Here is a 20,910-nt window from a genome sequence, read left to right as displayed (position 1 = left end):
AAAAGGCCAATCACAGCGACCTCTTACCACATGATCAGCTGTGTCCAATGACACAGCAGATCACCGAGTAAATACAGTTGCCAGTTATCAGCATCACTTTTCTCATGCTTTCACAGCGTGAGGAAAGTACTGCTGATAACCGGAAAATGTGACAGAGCAGATCGGTACTGATGATCAGTGCCCTGACGATCGGTGCCCAGCAGTGCCGCCCATCATTGCTGAATATCAGTGCAGCATCATCAGTGCCTCATCAATGCCCACCAGTGCTGCCTATCCATGCCACCTAATCAGTGCCCATCAGTTCTGCTTGTCAGTGCAGCCTCATGAACACACATCGGTGAAGGAGAAAAATTACCGGCTTGCAAAATTTTATAATAGAAACAAAGAGAAACTTTTTTTTTTTTTTTGCTCTTTCTTTGTGTATAATGCAAAAAATAAAATACCCAGTGGTGATTAAATACCACCAAAAGAAAGTTCTATTTGTAAGAAAAATGATAAAAACTTCATATGGGTACAGTGTTGCATGACCGTGCAATTGTCATTCAAAGTATGAGAGCGCTGAAAGCTGAAAATTTGCCTGGGCACAAAGGGGGTAAAAGTGCCCGGCAGGCAAGTGGTTAATCTCTAACCAACCACACAAAAAAGAGTTCTGGATGCATCAGTGGTATCAGCACTTTTTTAATAAAAATGTAGTCCCCATTTCCTAAAAATACACGATTTAGGATAGTTATAAGTTCACTACATGGACAGACAAGTCTGTGTTGTTGCTCCCAGCTTGCAAAGCCAGTGTTCCGGAGTGGAACTTTAACACGCAATTCTTTCTTGCTTAACTATTAAGTCTCCCTGGATGGAACTCCCAAATTACCACCAGTATTATGCTATTTGACTGGCAGTCTAAATTTTTTTGCTGTAAAATTTTATGTGCAAGTCTCGTGTAGTTCCATTAAGAGTCATTTTTGCATTTCAGCTAAGGGCCTATCAATTCAAATTCAGTGATTTCTTTATTACTTATGATCCAGAAGACATACTGCACTGTATAAGTGATGTTGTATGTGTGTAATTTCTATTAGAAGATTTACACCGGTGTATTTTTATGTTTCTTCAGGTTCCTTTTTACAGATTATAATAGGCTCTCTAGTGTTGGTGGAGAGACCTCCATGGCAGAAATGATCGCCACCCTCTCTGATGCATGTGAAAGAGAGTTTGGTTTTCTAGCAACCCGACTTTTCAGGGTCTTCAAGACGGAAGAAACCCAAGGTACTTTTTATTATGACACATTAACTGGCAGTTAGGATTGGTTGTATGGGAAAAGCTTATCCTACTGTCACATAAATACTTGTATTTATTTTAAAAGCTGTATATGTTTAAAGCAGTTCTAATGAATATCAAGGCAGAAAATTGCACCTTCCTCAGCAAGATAAAATTGTCAGGATGAGGTTATAATTTTAGGCAAAGTTAAAAATGATGATGTCTACCCAGATAGTATGCACCCAGCCAGTCAGGGTCCATGAACAGGAACTCAAGGAAGAGAGAGCAGTCATCTCTTCAGCAAAAACCCAGCTTAAAGTGGTTCTAAAGGTTTAATGTTTTTTTTACCTTCATGCATTCAATGCATGAAGGTAAAAAACCTGTGTGCTGTTCTCCCCACAGCGCTCCTTATATTTGCTTGATCCTAATCTTCATCCGGTGCTGTGCATGGGAGCCTTGGCCTCCATGGTCTTTCTCTCCTTGTTGGCTGAGACACAGCAGTGGGAGCTATTGGCTCCAAGTCCCACTGCTGTCAATCACTGCCAGTGAGGACCAAGCAGGGAAGGGGTGGGGGGTGGCTGAGCTGCATTCAATTTGTGCACCACCCAATCAGTGACCAGTCTGCAGTGTGTGTGTGCATTAACCTCTGTCATGGAAGAAGCATTAACCCCTCAGTCTCTCAGCTTCTAAGCTTTAATCAATCACTTGTCTGCAGTGATCAATATGCTTCAAGAGCATGTGTACCAACCCCTGAGTGAGGAATCACTCATTAACCACTCAGCAACCTATCCCCCAAATATAAGCATTAACCCCTTAACCTCCGACCTCAGCTCATGTGCATTAACCTCCTTTGCCCATTCCTCTGTGCTATGTAGCAGGGCCATCTTATTCCTACTGTATTAAATTTTATAGTAATTGTACTGCCTGCCCTTATTTAGTAAAGTGCTGCATTAACTGTTGGCGCTATATAAAACCTGTAAAATAAAATATGATAACCCCCTCAGTGTTCAGCCCTCAACCCATGTGCTTTATCTCCTCAGTGCTCAGTCACTAGAGTAGTATGTTAACCTCTCAGAACTCAGTACTCCATTCATGAAGGTTAACCCCTTAGCACTCAGTACCCATGTACATTGTATGTGCTTTAACTTTTTGCTGCCAGAGCCAGTTTTGCATTTTTTTTACAAACGTTTAAAAACAATTTTAGGCCTGAAGATTGTATAAACCCCCAAAACATTACCGTATATATTTTCTGAAAGCAAACACCCTAATGAATAAAATAGTGGTAGTTGCAATTTTTTTATGTCACATAATATTACCACAAGGGTCTAGGACAGCCTTTCTCAACCTTTTCAACACAGAGGAACCCCTGAAATAACTTTCTGGTCTCAGGGAACCCCTGCAAAAAATTACTATGTCTAATACTCATGATACAATAGTGTGATGGTCAGTTGGAAGAATGCGCCTAACACTTGTGTCATTGGGAAGAATTACCCCCTTACAGATAGCTAAAAAGATTATTGGTATCAGTAGAAATGTATCTGGGAGTCAGAAATTTCTAATTTGCTCAAGGAACCCCTAGCAACCTCTGGAGGAACCCTGGTTGAGAAACCCTGATCTAGGAAATGCAAAATTTCAGTAAATAATGCACTGAAGTTAATTGTAGGGCACACAAGCGAAATAAATTACCCATTTTTGGCAAAATATAAAAGATGAGGTTGCACTAAGTAAATAGACACCCAACATGCCAACTTTAAATTTGTGTTTCCCCAAAATGGCAAGAAAACTATGTAATAGTACTGCTTGGACCTTGAAGAAGGGGACATAACCCGAAAGCTTGTCCTTAAAATTGTATGTTGGTGCAAATAAAAAAACTATCACATCAGTACTCAATTGTTTCTGACTCAAGTGCACTAATACAGCTACAATCACCTCAATCTGAAATGGCAACAAACTTTATACCCTTTATTTTCTATAGGTGATGCTTTAAAAACCCCTATAAGTCATCAGTTTGGCGTTACAGAGGAGGTCTGGTGCTAGAAATATTGCTCACTCTGGCGTGTGCGGTGATATGTAACTTGTATCACAATCAAAGTTTTCATGCGTAGGCAGCTCGGACTTGTGTGTTTAGGTTCATATGTTTGTATATTTGGGAGTGAGAGGGCCTCAAAAATTTTGGGGAAGATATGTTATGTGCTTGGGTGTAACTTTAATTTTTACAGTTTAAAAAAACATTTTTTAACTTTTTTTTTTTTTTTTTTAATCGCATCAAAAATCCCTATAATTTTTTTGGTGACAGGTTCTGTTTGAGACATCCAGGGTCTAAAAGACCCTGGATGTCTCCTTTGTGCTCCACTGAATCTAATGTAGTGCAGATTGCACGTTACTGGGGGTGTGTGGAAGCAATCTGGCTGTGCGACGTACAGACATAGCAGCGAAAGGGTTAAAGTGGTTTCAAAGTGTACTTGTCGCAACTAAGAGCACTAAGTGTCATTTCTGTCTGCTGCATTGTTCCTCTATCAGCATTTCTGACAAGTTTTTCTGACACCAAGAGTAGAAAGGTGACAGGAGGGACCTCCAGTGGACAACTCTTGATTGAAAGCCCCAGCTTTGTTCCTGTGTGCTGCGTAAAGGGGGTCCCTTCTCTTCAATCAGCTCTTTGAACTCTCCTCCCTGAGCTCTGCAGTGTAATTTCAGCTCTTTGCCCCGTTTTCTGAAAGCTCATACAAGCTTTATAAAGAGAAGACTATAGAGTAATAGATATATACACACAGTGCATTCATAAAGTATTCAGACCCCTTTCACTTTTTCAATTTAGTTATGTTGCAACCTGATACTACAGTTGTTTAAACTCATTTTTTTTCTCTTTAACGTTGTAGTAAACTCAGATTTTTTTATTTTTACCTACAGGTAAGCTTATAATAAAGCTTACTTGCAGGTAAAATGAATATCTCCTAAACGTGCACAATTTAGGGGATATTCTAGCGAGAAGCAGCCGGTGACATCACCGGCGCTTGTGCTCTGAAGGAACAGCATACCCGTGCCATTCCTTCAGAGCTGTGTGCCACGGCCGAGACGACCACGCACGTGTGCGGAGTGACGTCATTGTGACTTGGACAATCAAGTGGCCGCATCCCACGAATCCGGAAGGAAGTCTGGGTGAAGATGGACGCCTATGCAGCGGTGACAGCACACTGCTGGAGGGCTTCTATTTAAGGCAAGTCCTTCATAATGTTCTAGTATCGATGCATACTAGCACATTACACCTTTGCCTTACATGGAAAAACTTTTTTTTTTTGTGGAGTTTTCTAGCGCTTTAATCTACACATAATATCCCATAATGATAAGTGAAAACAAAATTTTAGAAATTTAGCAAATGTCTGAAATCTTGAAGTCAGACTTTGCAACAACGCTTGAAATTTAGCTTGAGTGACTCCCATTTCTCCTAATAATTGCTGAGAAGTTTCTACACCTTGATTTGGGGTCCACCTGTGGTAAGTTAAATTGATTGGACTTGATTTGGAAAGGCACACACCTCTCAGGTCTCACACCTGACAATGCATACTGTATTAGAGCAAAAGCCATGAGGTCAAATAGCTGCCTGCAGAGCTCAGAGACAGGATTATTGCAAGGCACAGATCTGGGAAGGGAAAAAAAAATTCTCCTGCACTGAAGGTTCTCAAGAGCACAGTGGCCTCCATCATTCTCAAATGGAAGACGTTTGGCACAACCAGGACTCTTCCAAGAGATGCTTACATGGCCAAACTAAGCAATTGAGGGAGAACGGCCTTAGCAAAAGAGGTGACCAATAACCAGATGGTCACTCTGAGCTCCAGAGACCCTGTGTGGAGATGGTACAAAGTTCCAGAAGGACAGCCATAAATGCACCCCTCCAATGATCTGGGTTTTCTGGCAGAGTGGCTAGACGAAAGCCTGCTTGGAGTTTGCAAAAAAAGAAAAGTAAAAAATCAGCAATAGGAATGCGCTAAATATATATCAAAATTAACATCATAAATATATGTGTAAAAAGTCCAAACATAAAAAACTTTTTAGTGAAAATAATCCATAAATTTCGTGTATATAAGTGTACAAAAGAAAGTCCAACACCACAAAAAACAGAAAATTTTCTTCTTTAAACATATAATTCCACCGTGCTTTATCCACCACCAAATGAATGGAATGAACTCACCAGAGCTCAATGCTGATTAGATTATAATCTAATCAGCACAAGCGCGTTTGCTCTGGGAGCGATGAGTAAGTAGATCATGAAGTAGCACTCTATAGTCTAGACACTTCCAGATAGCAGGAACAATACTCTGCAGTGATTTTGAGGTATAGCCAAGACTCCTTATACAACGATCATCCTCCAATTGTATAGTAAAATCACTCAAAAATAAAGAAAAGGCATGATGGTGCAGCAAGTAAGAACCATTTAAAACTTTTATTTCAATTGCATCCTACTCACAAAATGAAGTGTCCACCTGACACTGGTATAGCAAGCGATCAAGTATACGGAATGGACGAGCCCCGTTCACCGCGGACACCTCGCCGACAGCTCCAGGGAACGTCCTGACGTCATCCAATAAGCTCCGCCCTACGCGTTTCGTCACTCTGACGTCCTCACGGAGCGGCATGGATCAAGACGTCAGTGAGACATATATATACCGCTCGCACTCTGCATAATAGTGCTTTTCAACCAATAGCGGTAATAACCACACACCGCTTGCATTCACGCATAGCGGCGCTTCCTGACCAATACAAGTGGCGGTGTATTACCCACCACCACTCGCTTGGCAAGATTACATAGTATACCAATATCAATTATAACAAATATCTTTTCCTTTATAATTATATACAACACATCATATAAATAAATTGGGTTTCACATAAACCACTATAAAAAAGCATATTAAAAGCATTGAAAAATAAAAATAAAAATAAAAATTAAAATTGAACTCAAAGAAAATTGCAATAAATTAAAAATGAATTACAAAATCCCAAATGTCGAGTTCTACAAGGACAACTTTATATTACTCGACATTTATATTTCTTTGTCAACCAGTGCATTCCTTCATAATTCTCAATTCCATAGTCACCATATTACATAAAGGGGGACTCCAACACATCTCATATTCAAAGGAGATGTATATGCATACATTCACTACAAATTCCAATATTAATATCGTATCACAACTACAAGTAATAAACTTATTTATCCCCAAGACTAAAATCACCTTAAAGGAAAAAACTCCCTATAAATCACTTCAAAGGGAGAATCTTTTCTTCATCCTTACTTCTATTAGTGATATGCATGCATATATCATCCCTTATTTTTCCACCTATCTTATATATTTGGCCTACTTTAACCTCTATACATATCTCTTTCAGCTTTTTATCAAAAATTGGTAAGGAAGCAGTTTAGGTCTATATCTATGTTTAACCCATTCGGTTTTAATACATCTAATTCATGTATCCAGAATGTTTCCCTTTTGGATATTGCATTAATCAAGTCTAGTCCCCTCCAATGTTTGTTAACTTTCTCTATTCCATAAAAGGTGACTAGACTAGGGTCACTATCATGTTTCATTTTGAAGTGCCTGGATACACTATGCTTATCATATCCCTTTCTTATATTATTAAGATGTTCTCCAATCCTAGTCGGTTACAGTACGTAGGGAGAACAGGAAGATTATTAAAAACTAGGATTGGAGAACATCTTAATAATATAAGAAAGGGATATGATAAGCATAGTGTATCCAGGCACTTCAAAATGAAACATGATAGTGACCCTAGTCTAGTCACCTTTTATGGAATAGAGAAAGTTAACAAACATTGGAGGGGACTAGACTTGATTAATGCAATATCCAAAAGGGAAACATTCTGGATACATGAATTAGATGTATTAAAACCGAATGGGTTAAACATAGATATAGACCTAAACTGCTTCCTTACCAATTTTTGATAAAAAGCTGAAAGAGATATGTATAGAGGTTAAAGTAGGCCAAATATATAAGATAGGTGGAAAAATAAGGGATGATATATGCATGCATATCACTAATAGAAGTAAGGATGAAGAAAAGATTCTCCCTTTGAAGTGATTTATAGGGAGTTTTTTCCTTTAAGGTGATTTTAGTCTTGGGGATAAATAAGTTTATTACTTGTAGTTGTGATACGATATTAATATTGGAATTTGTAGTGAATGTATGCATATACATCTCCTTTGAATATGAGATGTGTTGGAGTCCCCCTTTATGTAATATGGTGACTATGGAATTGAGAATTATGAAGGAATGCACTGGTTGACAAAGAAATATAAATGTCGAGTAATATAAAGTTGTCCTTGTAGAACTCGACATTTGGGATTTTGTAATTCATTTTTAATTTATTGCAATTTTCTTTGAGTTCAATTTTAATTTTTATTTTTATTTTTATTTTTCAATGCTTTTAATATGCTTTTTTATAGTGGTTTATGTGAAACCCAATTTATTTATATGATGTGTTGTATATAATTATAAAGGAAAAGATATTTGTTATAATTGATATTGGTATACTATGTAATCTTGCCAAGCGAGTGGTGGTGGGTAATACACCGCCACTTGTATTGGTCAGGAAGCGCCGCTATGCGTGAATGCAAGCGGTGTGTGGTTATTACCGCTATTGGTTGAAAAGCACTATTATGCAGAGTGCGAGCGGTATATATATGTCTCACTGACGTCTTGATCCATGCCGCTCCGTGAGGACGTCAGAGTGACGAAACGCGTAGGGCGGAGCTTATTGGATGACGTCAGGACGTTCCCTGGAGCTGTCGGCGAGGTGTCCGCGGTGAACGGGGCTCGTCCATTCCGTATACTTGATCGCTTGCTATACCAGTGTCAGGTGGACACTTCATTTTGTGAGTAGGATGCAATTGAAATAAAAGTTTTAAATGGTTCTTACTTGCTGCACCATCATGCCTTTTCTTTATTTTTGAGTGATTTTACTATACAATTGGAGGATGATCGTTGTATAAGGAGTCTTGGCTATACCTCAAAATCACTGCAGAGTATTGTTCCTGCTATCTGGAAGTGTCTAGACTATAGAGTGCTACTTCATGATCTACTTACTCATCGCTCCCAGAGCAAACGCGCTTGTGCTGATTTATAATCTAATCAGCATTGAGCTCTGGTGAGTTCATTCCATTCATTTGGTGATGGATAAAGCACGGTGGAATTATATGTTTAAAGAAGAAAATTTTCTGTTTTTTGTGGTGTTGGACTTTCTTTTGTACACTTATATACACGAAATTTATGGATTATTTTCACTAAAAAGTTTTTTATGTTTGGACTTTTTACACATATATTTATGATGTTAATTTTGATATATATTTAGCGCATTCCTATTGCTGATTTTTTACATTTTACCAATAGTTTGGGTTAAAGGTTTGCTGCTGGAGAGGATTGATATTGTTGATTGGCGCTTTCTTTTTTTTTTTTTCCCAAAAAAAGAAAAGTACTTGAAGGACTCTCCGACTCTGAGGAACAAGATTCTATGGTCTGATGAATCCAAGATTGAACTGTTTGCCCTTAATTCTAAACATTACGTTTGGAGGAAACCAGGCACCGCACATCACCTGTCCAATACCACCCCAACAGTGTAGCATGGTGTTGGCATTCATCATGCTGTGGGGGGCGTTTTTCAGCAGCAGGAACTTGGAGGCTGGTCAGGGTTCAGGTAGAGCTGTGTGGAGCAAAGTACAGAGATATCTTCAATGAAAACTGGTTCCACAGCACTCAGGACCTCAGACTGGTTCATTTTCCAATATGACAACGATCCTAAGCACACAGCCAAAACAACACAGTAGTGACTTAGGGACAACTCTGTGAATGTCCTAGAGTGGCCCAGCCAGAGCTCTGCCTTGAACCCTATCAAACATCTCTGGAGCGACCTGAAAATGTCTGTCCGCCATCAAACATGAATGAACTTGGGAGGATTTGTAGAGAAGAATGGTAGAAAATCCCCCAATCTAGGTGTGCAAAGCTTGTTGTGTCATACCCAAAAAGACTTGAGGATGTAATTGTTGCCAAAGGTGTTTTAACAAAATACAGAGTAAAGGGTCTAAATGCTCAACTACCTCCCACCCAGGCCAGTGTTCATAAATGGCCGGCTGGGAGCTTCCACGTTCTGAGTGGACATTCCTGTATGCCCCTCAGAACGGGTGCCTGCACGTGATTTCTCTGATTGGCCCTCCTGATCATGTGATGGCATCACTAAATGTGAACAGAGACATGCTCCCCCCCCCGCTGATCTCAGTGCAGAGGGCGGGGTAGTGGTAGGAGATGCAGCTTGTGACAGCTGACCGGTGTAGCTGATGATTTTATTCATCTACACAGATCTCACACTGCATCCATCCCACACTGTTGCACCATCTGTCCCTAGTCACAGTGCTCAACATCTGTCAACATCTGTCAGTGTACAAAAACATCTGTCGCAGTGTACAAAACAAATATAAAAACCCAAACTTTAAAGCACCCCTGTCCCCCTTTGCTCACGTGAAAAGGTGAACGCACGTATTGGTGTCATATGCATATGTAAATAGCGATTGCACCACACATGTGAGGCATTGCCGTAAACATCAGAACGAGAGCAATAATTCTAGCACCAGACCTTCACTGTTACTGTAAGCTGGTAACCTGTAAAGGCTTATAAAACATCACCTATGGAGATTTTTATATACTGTAGTTTGGCACCATTCCATGACCGTGCACAATTTTAAAGCATGACGTTTGGTATCTATTTACTTGGTGCAACACCATATCTTATATTTTACCAAAAATGTGGGTATTATATTGTGTTTGTGTGCATTAAAACTCCTTAAAATTTATTTTTTCCAAAAAAATTATGCTCAAAAAAACTGCTGCACAAATACCATGTGACATAAAAATTAGCAAAACCTACTTCTTTGTTCTCCAGAGCCTCTGCAAAAAAAATGTTTGCGGTTCTAAGTTTTTTTTTTTTTTTTTTGGTAAAAATACTGATTAAACAAAAAGTGTCAGAAGAGACCTGATCTTAAAGTGGATAATGCCTGAAAGTGCCTTAAGGAGAAAGAAATCTCACATGTGGTATTGCCATACTCGGGAGGAGTAGCAGAATGTGTTTTGGGGAGTAGTTGCAAGTATGCCTATTCCGTGTTTGAGAAATAACTTGTTAATATGAATGATGTTTTTGTGAAAAAAAAATTTACTTTTATTTTTTAAAGAATTGTGGGGAAAAAATTACAACTTCAAAAAAACTCACCATGCTTCTTACTAAACACCTCAGATTGTCTACTTTCCGAAAAGGGGTCATTTGGGGGGTTATTTGTACTGTCCTGACTTGTTAGTATCTCAAGAAATGAGACCCTATATCAGGTGTGATCAGTTTTCAATGACTGGTACCATAGCTTGTAGGCTCTGTAACTTTCACACAGACAAAATAATATACACTGATTTGAATGTAGCAGTATAAATTATGGTCAAAAGTTTACAACAGAAACTAAGACAAACGTGGGTTTTTTTTTTAAAAGGAAACGTTTTGGTATTTTTTCATATATAGTGCAAAAAATAACCCAGTGGTCATCAAATACTGCCAAAAGAATGCTCAATTTGTGTGAAAAAAAGATAAAAATTTCATATGGGTACAGTGCTTCATGACTGAGTAATTGGCAAAATGTGAGAGCGCTGAAAATTGGTCAGGACAGAAGAGGGTGACAGTGCCCAGTGTTGAGGTGGTTAAAATGTTACGAATCCAACAACAGTAAAATCAGTCTCTGTATGCAGTAAAGAAAGCTTGTTATACTCACTGCGGAACGTTAATCCCCTCTGCATTGTGTAAAAAGATCCTTCCTTCTCTGATCCTCCCCATCTACTGCCCCCAATCCATCTGCTGATAGAACAATAGAACAGAGCCTTGGGGGCAAGCTGCACTTGCTCAGTTGTGTGTATTGCCGGAGAGTTTTTTTTCTCCTTGAGATTGCATGTGATCAGTACAGGGCCAGTCAGCACTGTCCAGACACAGGGTCCGGGGTCCTGCAGCCTCATAGGACAATCATGAGAGAATGAAAACTTCTCCTTCAAGCTTTAACCGGTGCTCTGCTGGACACTGGTAGAAGTCACATGACTGCTCTAGCTGCTGTTGAAAAAAGGTATTTAGCAGTTTATATTTACTTAAATAATTGCATTTCCATGTTCTTCGTACTGTGGGAGTCCTTGTATAGTGAATGCAGGGACCTGGTTTTAGTAACGCTTTAAGCTCATGTGACATTTCAATTTTTTTTTTTTTTTTGCTAATTTGTTTGCCAGTTGTTGAAAGACCAGATTGAACATCTCTAACAATTATCCAATGTACAGATTGAACATCTTTCTGTAACAATTATCCAATGTATGGGCAGCTTTACAAGCAAAATGTTATCACTATCCTCCACCTGCAATAAACTCAAGTTTGAATGAAGGTCTTTGGGTGGTAATTGTTTTTGGTTGCGGCTTAATATTGATCTTATCGATGGGTTCTGGTTGTCCATATATGCACTCTCCTTGTGCCCTTATCCCTGTTGGAAGTAAATTGTATAAAATGAAGTCTAATGAAAATAGCTCAAACTCACACTTGTCAGACTTCTAAGTGCAGGGCCATCCCCGCAGTTATAATGTCAAACGTTTGTGAGTGTAAATTGAGAACAAAATTCATTTTTGTTTGTCTCTTAAAACAGCAGATTTGTTAATTATCTATTCTTTATTTTAGGAAAGAAGAAATGGAAAAAGACCTGTTGCCTTCCATCTTTTGTCATTTTCATCTTCATCATGACCTGCATTTTTGCTGGGGTTATATTACTGGCAATCTTCAAAGTGGATGCAAAGAACATGACTGTGAATGCTATTCTGATAGCCGTGGCTTGTGTTGTTGGTCTGGTGTTAGTTCTGAATTGTCTCACGTGGTGGCAAGTGATGGACTCCATACTGAACTCGCAGAGAAAACGCCTTCACAGTGCTGCCTCCAGGCTACACAGGTTGAAGAGCGAGGGCTTCATGAAGGTACTGACACTACACTAATTGTCAAGTCTAGGATCAATTAAAAAGACACTGCATTGTTTGTACTAAGAAATAATCTGCACAATAATCCAATATTTGCCCTCTTACTTGTCTAACATCCCTTTTATCATAATATTGTTGATTTGGGGGACATTTTTTAAGTACAGTTTTTTGTTTCATTGCCAGGTCACACGGTCTATATAGCACCAATACATAGACTTAAGCATGCTTGCTGCAGTGTAGAAAAGTTTGGCCCTGTTGTGTCCAATTGCAATAATTTTAATTAGCTTCTTCAGGACTACCAGTTCTGTTGTTTAGTTTACCCATGTGTGATATCAGCATGCCTTGGGCAGGTCCTTGGGTTGTTCCAAGGTTTTTACCGCGACCATGCGTGAGGAAATGGTTTTGGAACGGCAGCAGAAATGTAAACTTTTCAAACATTTAGAACCACTGGGTAGTTGTGTACACTACTCCAAATAATGCCCTTTGCTAGTTTGAGTTGTAATGGTATCATAGCCTGTTGACAGTGCTGGCTGACTATAGGGGGGGAGAGGGACTAAAGTTTTTGTTTTTGGACGTCAAGAACTAACCTGAGCTATACTATAAAAGGAAAAGGGAAGTACAGAAGTATGTTCACAAGTTTATAGACAACTGAGAAAATAATCTTTTGATAGGAATAGGTCTAGAGATTTTTGATAAGCCAGAAACTGGCTCCCACTGAAGTTGTTTTTTGTTTTTTTTAGACACGTGGGTGTTAGGGTGATATAGCAGAGATAGCAGAAAAAAGGACAAGGAAACCATTCTACTGGAACAATGTATTACTACAAGCTTTAACTTGCTCTGTTGTTTTATGTATATAATAGATTGTAAGGTTCCATCCTACCCTGACTTCTAAGCAACTAAGTATCCAAACTACTTATAACCCACAGCCAGTTTGTTCTTGCCTTAATAGTGTCAGTGTGAACATTTGGTTCTAGGTCCTGAAATGTGAAGTAGAACTGATGGCTAAAATGACAAAGACAATTGACAGTTTCACACAGAACCAGACAAGACTTGTTGTGATCATTGATGGATTGGATGCCTGTGAGCAAGACAAGGTTCTGCAAATGCTGGATACGGTGGGTACCCCAGTTTTCTGTTTGGATATATGCCATATGCTCCATAAAAGTAATATATTATATGCTTTGTAATATAATAAAATCTGTTTGCTATTTTTATTAGAATAAAGAAAACTACTTTTACTTTTTAAAGGAATGTATAGTGGAAATATTATTATTATTGTTATAATCTTACCAAGTTATGTATTTTTTGGGGGGGAGGGTGTATACTTGGATACCAAATGTTCAATTTTAGCATTGTGTGTTCTCCAGTGAGCCAGCAGGTGGAGCTTTAGGCTCCATTTCACATAACTTTCCTTACCTCAGTGTTTTCATAGCCTTTAACCCTTTTGCTGCCAGTCTCTGCGCTCCACTTTTAAACTCGGGGCCAGATCATTTTTGAAAATTTTTTCCACAGTTTTTTTTCTTGTTTTCCCCTTACAGCTTTCAGAGTTTGTAAAAGACCCATCAAACCATACTTTTTCTGAAAGCATAGGACCAGTAGATTTAAAAGAAGGTGCTACTGATTTTTTTAGGCCCTGTGATATTTATGCAAATATTTTATCAAAACAATAGGTTCGCTAAAAATACATTAACATCATTATATGCGGATACAAACACAGCTAAATTTTTCAAAATTCTTGCTAAATTTCTACTAAATATAAAAGCTAAAACTGTACTGAGTTAATAAGTATTTGTACATTTTAAATTGCACCTTTTTTTTGAAATGGTGAAAACTGAAGGTGTGCAAAACTGTAAATAAACAATTTATTCTAAAAATCTGAGGTTATAATGTTTCACTTACAGCTTTCAGAGTTTGTAAAAGACCACAAACCATACATTTTCTGAAAGCACATAACCTGTAGAATAAAAAAAAAAGTTCTACTGATTATTTTTTTTTATTTTTTTTTTTTTAGGCCCCGCAATAGTTGTGTAAATGTTTATCAAATCGCTTTTTTCACTAAGAATACATTAAAATCATTATTATTGGACACTAACACAACATTCCTGCTAAGGCCTCATTCACATGGGGCGTGCTAAAGTGTATGCCCATGGCTGGCTGTGTTTATCTGCACAGGGATGCCCAAGTGTTCTGTGCATTCTTGTGCAGGCAGTCCCATTCATCTCAGTTGGGAAGCATCGGCTGCCTGTGCAAATACACTGCTTCCAATCTAATTTCGGAGAGAGTATGGGTGCACGACCCCAAACGCAGATAGTGTGAGCTCAGGGAAATGCACCAAGACCCACACGGATGTCAGCTTGAGAGCAGCAGCTCTGCCTGTGCAATTGCTACATTAATAGAACTGCCTGTGCATCCCCATGTGGGTAAATACAGCCTTGCAGGGGTGTACGCTCTAGTATGCCCTTTGTGAATGAGGAACTGTGGTGCAATATCTGGGGTCTAAACAGACCCCTGATGTCTCTTTTTTGATACAAAAAAAGGGACTGAGGACTTTGTCTTCTCTGCAGCCACAGTTGCAATGCACCTGAATGAATAAGAAACCTGTTTACTATGCTCCAGTGATGAATAAATACAGTAGTGATTTCTGCTGATTGGTGTCTGTATTTATTCAGGAAAGGAAGGGGGCTGGTAAACACTATTTTGGCAGACATGGATAAGAAGCGAACTCTGAGCTCCTGGTCCACAGCGCTCAGTTGCTCTACGTACATGCCCTTTTACAGGATGCAGGACTATATTAGGGACCTGATAAACATGCTGCACTCTCATATTTTAACTTGTACTTGACACAGGCACTACCCAGCAAGCTGTACTTAGACAAGAAAAGCTTCTTGAAGGAGTAGGGAGATTAGCAGTACCACAACAGTTAGAAAAGTGCATTTAATCAAACTTCTACAACTGGAACACAACACTTTGCAGTTCTTTCCACATCCAAGGAATGCACTTAACAAGTAAATAAAGGTCTGCCTTCCAACCAAGCCAGAGCATGGCTTACAGTATGAGAGGAAAGCTCAATACCTGCCCCATACAGTTCTTCATGACTCCCATCAGCAAGTAAACAAAGGTCTGCCTTTTCACCAAGCCAGAGCACCATTTAAACACAGGTAGTTCACACAGCATGCTGATTCTGGCATTGACATTGTACCATAGGAAGGGGCAAATGAAGATGCAAGCAGGGGTGCTGTGCAGACCAGTTGCCTAAACCCTAGAACCCCCCCCCCCCCCCCCACGGCAACCTTTAAGAATCCAGAGGGCACCCCAGGTTGGAAAGGCAGCCTTACCTTCTGAATAAAACCTGTTTACCCAGATCAGTAGCACAAACTGAAATTTACATATGTAATTGAATCAATTGGAGTGATTCTTCACAGTAACTTATTCCTTATCAGGACTGAAATGATCCCTATTCCTCTAATGTTTAGGTAAAGAGCTATTCTGCCTGATATGGGGTTATTACTGCCGTGCTGTACTTTAGATAGCCCATTGTGCTTTATAAATTATTTGTCATGTATAAAATGCTCACTTGGGAAAAAATCTTATGCATATGGTATTACAAGCCCCATAAGTTAAAAACATAGTGTATGGAGTTTTAAAGGAATGTGTTAAGATTACCCCAAGCCATTATAGTTTCTCCTAAAAAAACAAAAAAAACCCCACAATAGTCCATATATTCTTGTGGAAAAAAATTCTTATATAACTTTGGGTACAATCTTAAAATGATCTTCTGCAAACAAATCAGATTTTCCCTTCCTTTCATCATATCATCCTGTCATCCCTGTGATGCTTAGGCAGAAACAGGTGCTGTAATCTGATGCCTTGAAGCCGATTGCCTATGCTTTACTAACATATTGGATGAGTAGGGGATCACAAGGTCAGCAAGAGCTTTCTGTCAAAAAATATGGGGGTGGGTGGGGGGGCTGTTAGGGGATCTTTTAGGCATATATGACTATAATGTTTGTTTTTAGAGAGATCCTATTTCTGAGTGAAAAACAAATGGGAGTCTGGAATTGACAGGCATGGCAGCCATGTGCCCACTTTAGAGCCCTCTAAGCTTTATATTTCCTATTCATACATTACAGGTCACAGAAGACTTGATATTCTGACTACAGGGATTGTATTTCACTTTCAAGTGAATGGGTATTTGCCAAAGGAAAGTAGGAATCCCCACCCAGGCATAATCCCTCTCAGATCAGCTAAGCCTCAGTTTTTACCTAGTGTTCTTGGATGTGCCCATAGAGGTGTCTCTGTGAAGATTCCTCTCATAATCTGGATTGGGTGCTATGGCATCTTGGCCATGAGGGACTGTATATGGACCCCACATATAAGGGCATGGACAGGGGCCTCTAATGTATGCCATTTGGTGCTGGGTTCTGTGGGCAGTGACCTTCAGGGTACAGTGTATCTAGTGACCTCAATGACAGGATGCTATACAGATCCAAATCAGTGATCCCCCTGGAGAAGCATCTACTTCCTGCCAGCCTACTGGTTCTGCAATTATGGACTGTTGATTTCTCAGGCAGTGGACTGGTAGTGTTTCCTTCCTTCCCTAGTGTCCTGGCGTGAATAATAGCAGTGGCAGATCACAAAAGGCATTTGTGCATGCACCATTTTAATCGCTCCAGGATACAGTACACGTGCATTAAAGCGGGGATACTGAGTCACACTACACTGAAATTCATTCTCCTCAGCTCCATAGCAGCACATGCCTCTTTCTCAATCCGAGGCACAGGGGGTGTGACTACCACATAGGTGTTCTGGCTTAGGCCAAAACACCTGTCAGCTGGGTGGCTGCTTCCCTCTGAGGATCACAGGCCTTTTTAACTCTCAGCAAGCACAGGCAGAAAGGTCAGGTGGGAAGGACAATTGAGAGACTCCTCTTTCAGAATGAATACTTGTTTGAACCATCCTTGGATGCCTTCATCCAGTAGGTGACTGTGGGGAAAAGCATTCTTTTACCCCTAAAAAGAAGGTGAAGGTGACAGGTTAGAAACCATTGGCGTCTTCAGAATCTAAGAGTTCCTTTTGTATGCAGCCAGCCTCAGGCTCGAAGCATGAGTCTACATCCCACTTCTGTAAGAAGCAGAACCCCCAAGGTTCAGGAGGCTAATTCTCTTCGCCGTGAAGCCCCCAATGTAGGTGGGGTGACATCTATTGGCCTTTGCAGCCGCCTGGATTCGTGCAGTCAGATGCCTGGATTTGCAGTGTTGTGTTGAAAGGCTGCACGCTAGGGTTTAGCTGCTTTCCCCCTCCATTTTATGCAGACATCCCAGTTTCCAGGCCTGGCCAGCTGTTTCTCCAGTTTGCAGTAGAGGATTGTCACTATCCATTTGTGATGTTGGCTTTTGGCCTGTCCATGGTTTCCTGAATGCTTATCAAGGTGTAGGCTCTGTTTCTGGGTAGAACTTGGGTATCCTTATTTTGGAGTACCTGAACAACCTGGTTTTCTGCAAGCAATCTGCTCAGAAACTGATGTCAGATTAACAGCAGATGGTACAAGTCCTGAAGAGGTTTGGCTGGGTGCTAAACCTTCCACAGTTGATTTTAGTTCCTACAGTGTCTGGAGTACTTAGGCTTGGTACTTGACACAGCATGGGTCAGGGTACTGCTTTGTGCCGAGAAATGCCTGTTTCTTTTAACCCAGGTGCAGTCTCTGACGTCATTGGGAAGTTCCATCAATTTTGGGTTTGCTTTCTGAATCTATAATCCCTACCCCTCTCAGGGCTAGAAAAACAACCTCCACAAAGGTGTTCTGCCATACATAGAAAACCATTTTGGCTGGTGTGAGCTTCCCACTAATATGTTGGGGGGTGCTTTTGGCTTTTCTCCAGTCTGGTATTGAGATGTCTCTGGCTTTAAGTACTATCAAGAGACAGAACTCTGTCTTGGCTCTTCAGAGATCTATTGTGTCTCATTCCTTGGTTACAGCCTCTGTGCAGAGTGTCAAATTCATTGTTTTGAGGAATCCCTCCTTTGTCTCTGTGGGTCCTTAATTTGTTCTGGTCTTTTTTGCAGCCTTCTCATATTGAACCTGTAAGAGATTCCCCTGTTGCACAAGGTTGTGTTTTTGGTTGCCATCACATTGGCTCGCAGGGTTTTGGTTTGGTTGCGCTTTCCCGCTGGGCAGCTTCCCTAGTTTTTCAACAGGATAGGGCAGTGTTGAGGCTTCGTTTCACCTCCTACTTAAGGTGGTTTCTTCATTGCACCTGAATCAGGACATTGTGCTGCCATACCTTTTATCCTTCTCCTACACATCCTGATGAGAAGTTACTTCACTGTTTGGATGTTGTTTGAGCTGTTTGAGTTTATCTGACATCTACAGCTTTGTTCCAACAGTCTGATTCCTTATTTGTTCTCCTTGAAGGTCCTTGCAAAGGGTCAGGTTGCTTCTTGATCCCGTATTTCTAGTTGAATTCCTCAGCTCATTTGTCAGGCCTATGGTATCAAGGGTAAGGTTCCTCCTTTGCTAGCGAAGGCCCATTCTGTCAGGGGTGTCAGTGCTTCCTGGGCTTTTCAGCATGAAGTTTCTCTTGTAAGGCTGCTACCTGGTCTTCTCTTCACACATTTACAAAGTTTTACAAGGTAGATGTTCATGCATCTGTGAACACCAGTTTTGGCCGAAACGTCTTGCAGATGATCTTGTAGTGGTTCCCCCTATTCTGATTGTTGTCTTGGGTTTGTTGGCGTGTTGCCTACTGCTCTTCTTCAGTGCTTTGGGGCATCCCAAGAAGTTAGGAATATCAAGTACTCTATGTCCTGTGATGCACAATTGGTAATATGGGGTTTTTGGTTTACCTGTAAAATCCTTTTCCTGGAGTACATCACAGGGCACAAAGATCCCTCCCCTCTTGTGCGTGTCCCTAATGTCTACAAAATTGAGGCTTAGTTGAGTTGACGGAGGTTATGCCTGGGTGGGGTTTCCAGCCTATAATGTTTATTTATTTTGGCTAGTGTTTATTCACTTGAAGGTGGCAGTATAACCCAAGTAGGTATGAATATCAAGTCCTGTGATGTACTCCAAGAAAGTTAGCGAATAACTATTGTCATATCAAAAGATAAGAAAATGTAAGGTGCCAAATTATGTTCGTAGTCATTGGGTTATAGCCTTTTTTAGTGTTCTTGCCTGGAGTTCTGCTTTAGGTGAATAAATATGCTCCACATTTAGGTGAATTGCGAATAAATGGCATAGAATGATGCTGGATAACAAATGATGGCACTGAACACTTAGTGAAAACATTGCCTTTTAATTACAGGCTCTGAAAGCCCGTTCTTTTGCGGTGCTGTGAATGCTGTATCACTGCTGTTTTGTAGCACTTTTACAGCCATAATTAACTGCATTGGAAGTTCCACAAATGATCTACATGACTATTATTTCTATAATGATTGCCGTTCGCAGGAGGTTTTACAAGCAGCTTGTGAATTTGCCCCGGAGGGCTGCCATAGCCAGAGACAGAGCACTTCATGAAAGAAGCAGAAATAAATGATAGCAATACATCCTGCTAGTCTGTGTCTGTTTTATGGGAGCAGGTTGTTTATTGAGCAGTATATCTCAGACGTAATGGGCTGCTTGATTACACACAGGACCAGTAAACACCGGCTGTCACCTAGGCACTGACCTTCTTACAGGAGGGCAGCAAGGTACTAGCACTTATTTTCCTTTAGTGCCACCTGCTGGGGGATTATGCACTAAATATCCAATTTATTTATTGAAGAGACTTGCATATTTTACAGTTTATGCAGATTGGCTCTGCTTCTATAGTGGCTTTGGGTTGATGAATAAATAAAATAGACTTGTCATTTATCTTTGTGCCAGAGCTAACAATGAAAGTATGAAATGCAGCAAACATGTACTTTTCGAATATAAAACTGAACTTACATTAGAGCTGCTGATCCTGTAGCATAAATAGTTATGTGAGATATTGCTGATCGTTTTATAGAAGAGGTGTGCATTTGTACATCTTCGATATTGGCAGTTAATTAGGGGGTGTCATGGAGTTTGTCCTTGTGTTGACACTTATTCACTAAAAGTCTGGTAGATCATGCAAATGTTCTCAGCATTTCCATGTTACCTGTAAGTAGGTATAGACTTGGAAGGCTGAAAATATCCAGTATGTTCTTCAGTGGCTAGTAAAATCATGCCCCCCACCTTTTTGGACAAAAAACTGCTTTGTGTGATCTATCTCCTTCCTGTAACTGCCACTGTGAATTAAATAGCGGGAGCGCAATGTACATTTCCATCACAGTTACATGTTAGCTCTTACCCTAGTGGTTTGTGGAATCCTAGTAGCAGCTGAACCATGTCCATTGCAGAGACCATGTCAGTAACCTAAAAAATGCAGATAAAAGCACAGAAAAAAGGTGTTTTTAAATGCTTACTTGCCGTATTGTTCCTTTGCATAAATTTATTTTTCCTTCACTCGCAATGTGCCTTTTGAAATTACTAGAAAAATCAGCCAGATAATTCCCTAGCACAGCCCCCTCCTTACAGTTCATAGCCCTCACCTATTCTAGGAGCATCTAATTACTCCCTTTTTTTGTACTAGCTCCCCTCATCTCCCTATATAACCTTTTTGGT

At 40.1% G+C, this 20,910-nt stretch overlaps 1 protein-coding gene across 4 annotated transcripts in view; it reads left to right on the top strand.

The window, feature by feature from the left end:
* Positions 1-20,910, top strand: part of KIDINS220 (kinase D interacting substrate 220) — a 204,449-nt gene that overhangs the window by 67,618 nt on the left and 115,921 nt on the right. For all 4 annotated transcript variants that reach the window (XM_089672018.1, XM_089672017.1, XM_089672015.1 and 1 more), the window contains 3 exons: positions 1,106-1,257; positions 11,998-12,287; positions 13,262-13,402. In XM_089672018.1, the coding sequence (XP_089528144.1) occupies positions 1,106-1,257; positions 11,998-12,287; positions 13,262-13,402 (583 nt within the window). The remainder of the gene's footprint in view (positions 1-1,105; positions 1,258-11,997; positions 12,288-13,261; positions 13,403-20,910) is intronic.

This window comes from Staurois parvus, unplaced genomic scaffold (assembly GCF_062004578.1).
Source record: "Staurois parvus isolate SC_StPar_1 unplaced genomic scaffold, SC_StPar_1.0 ptg000118l, whole genome shotgun sequence".
NCBI lineage: Eukaryota > Metazoa > Chordata > Amphibia > Anura > Ranidae > Staurois > Staurois parvus.
This window is presented reverse-complemented; position numbering and strand designations above follow the sequence as displayed.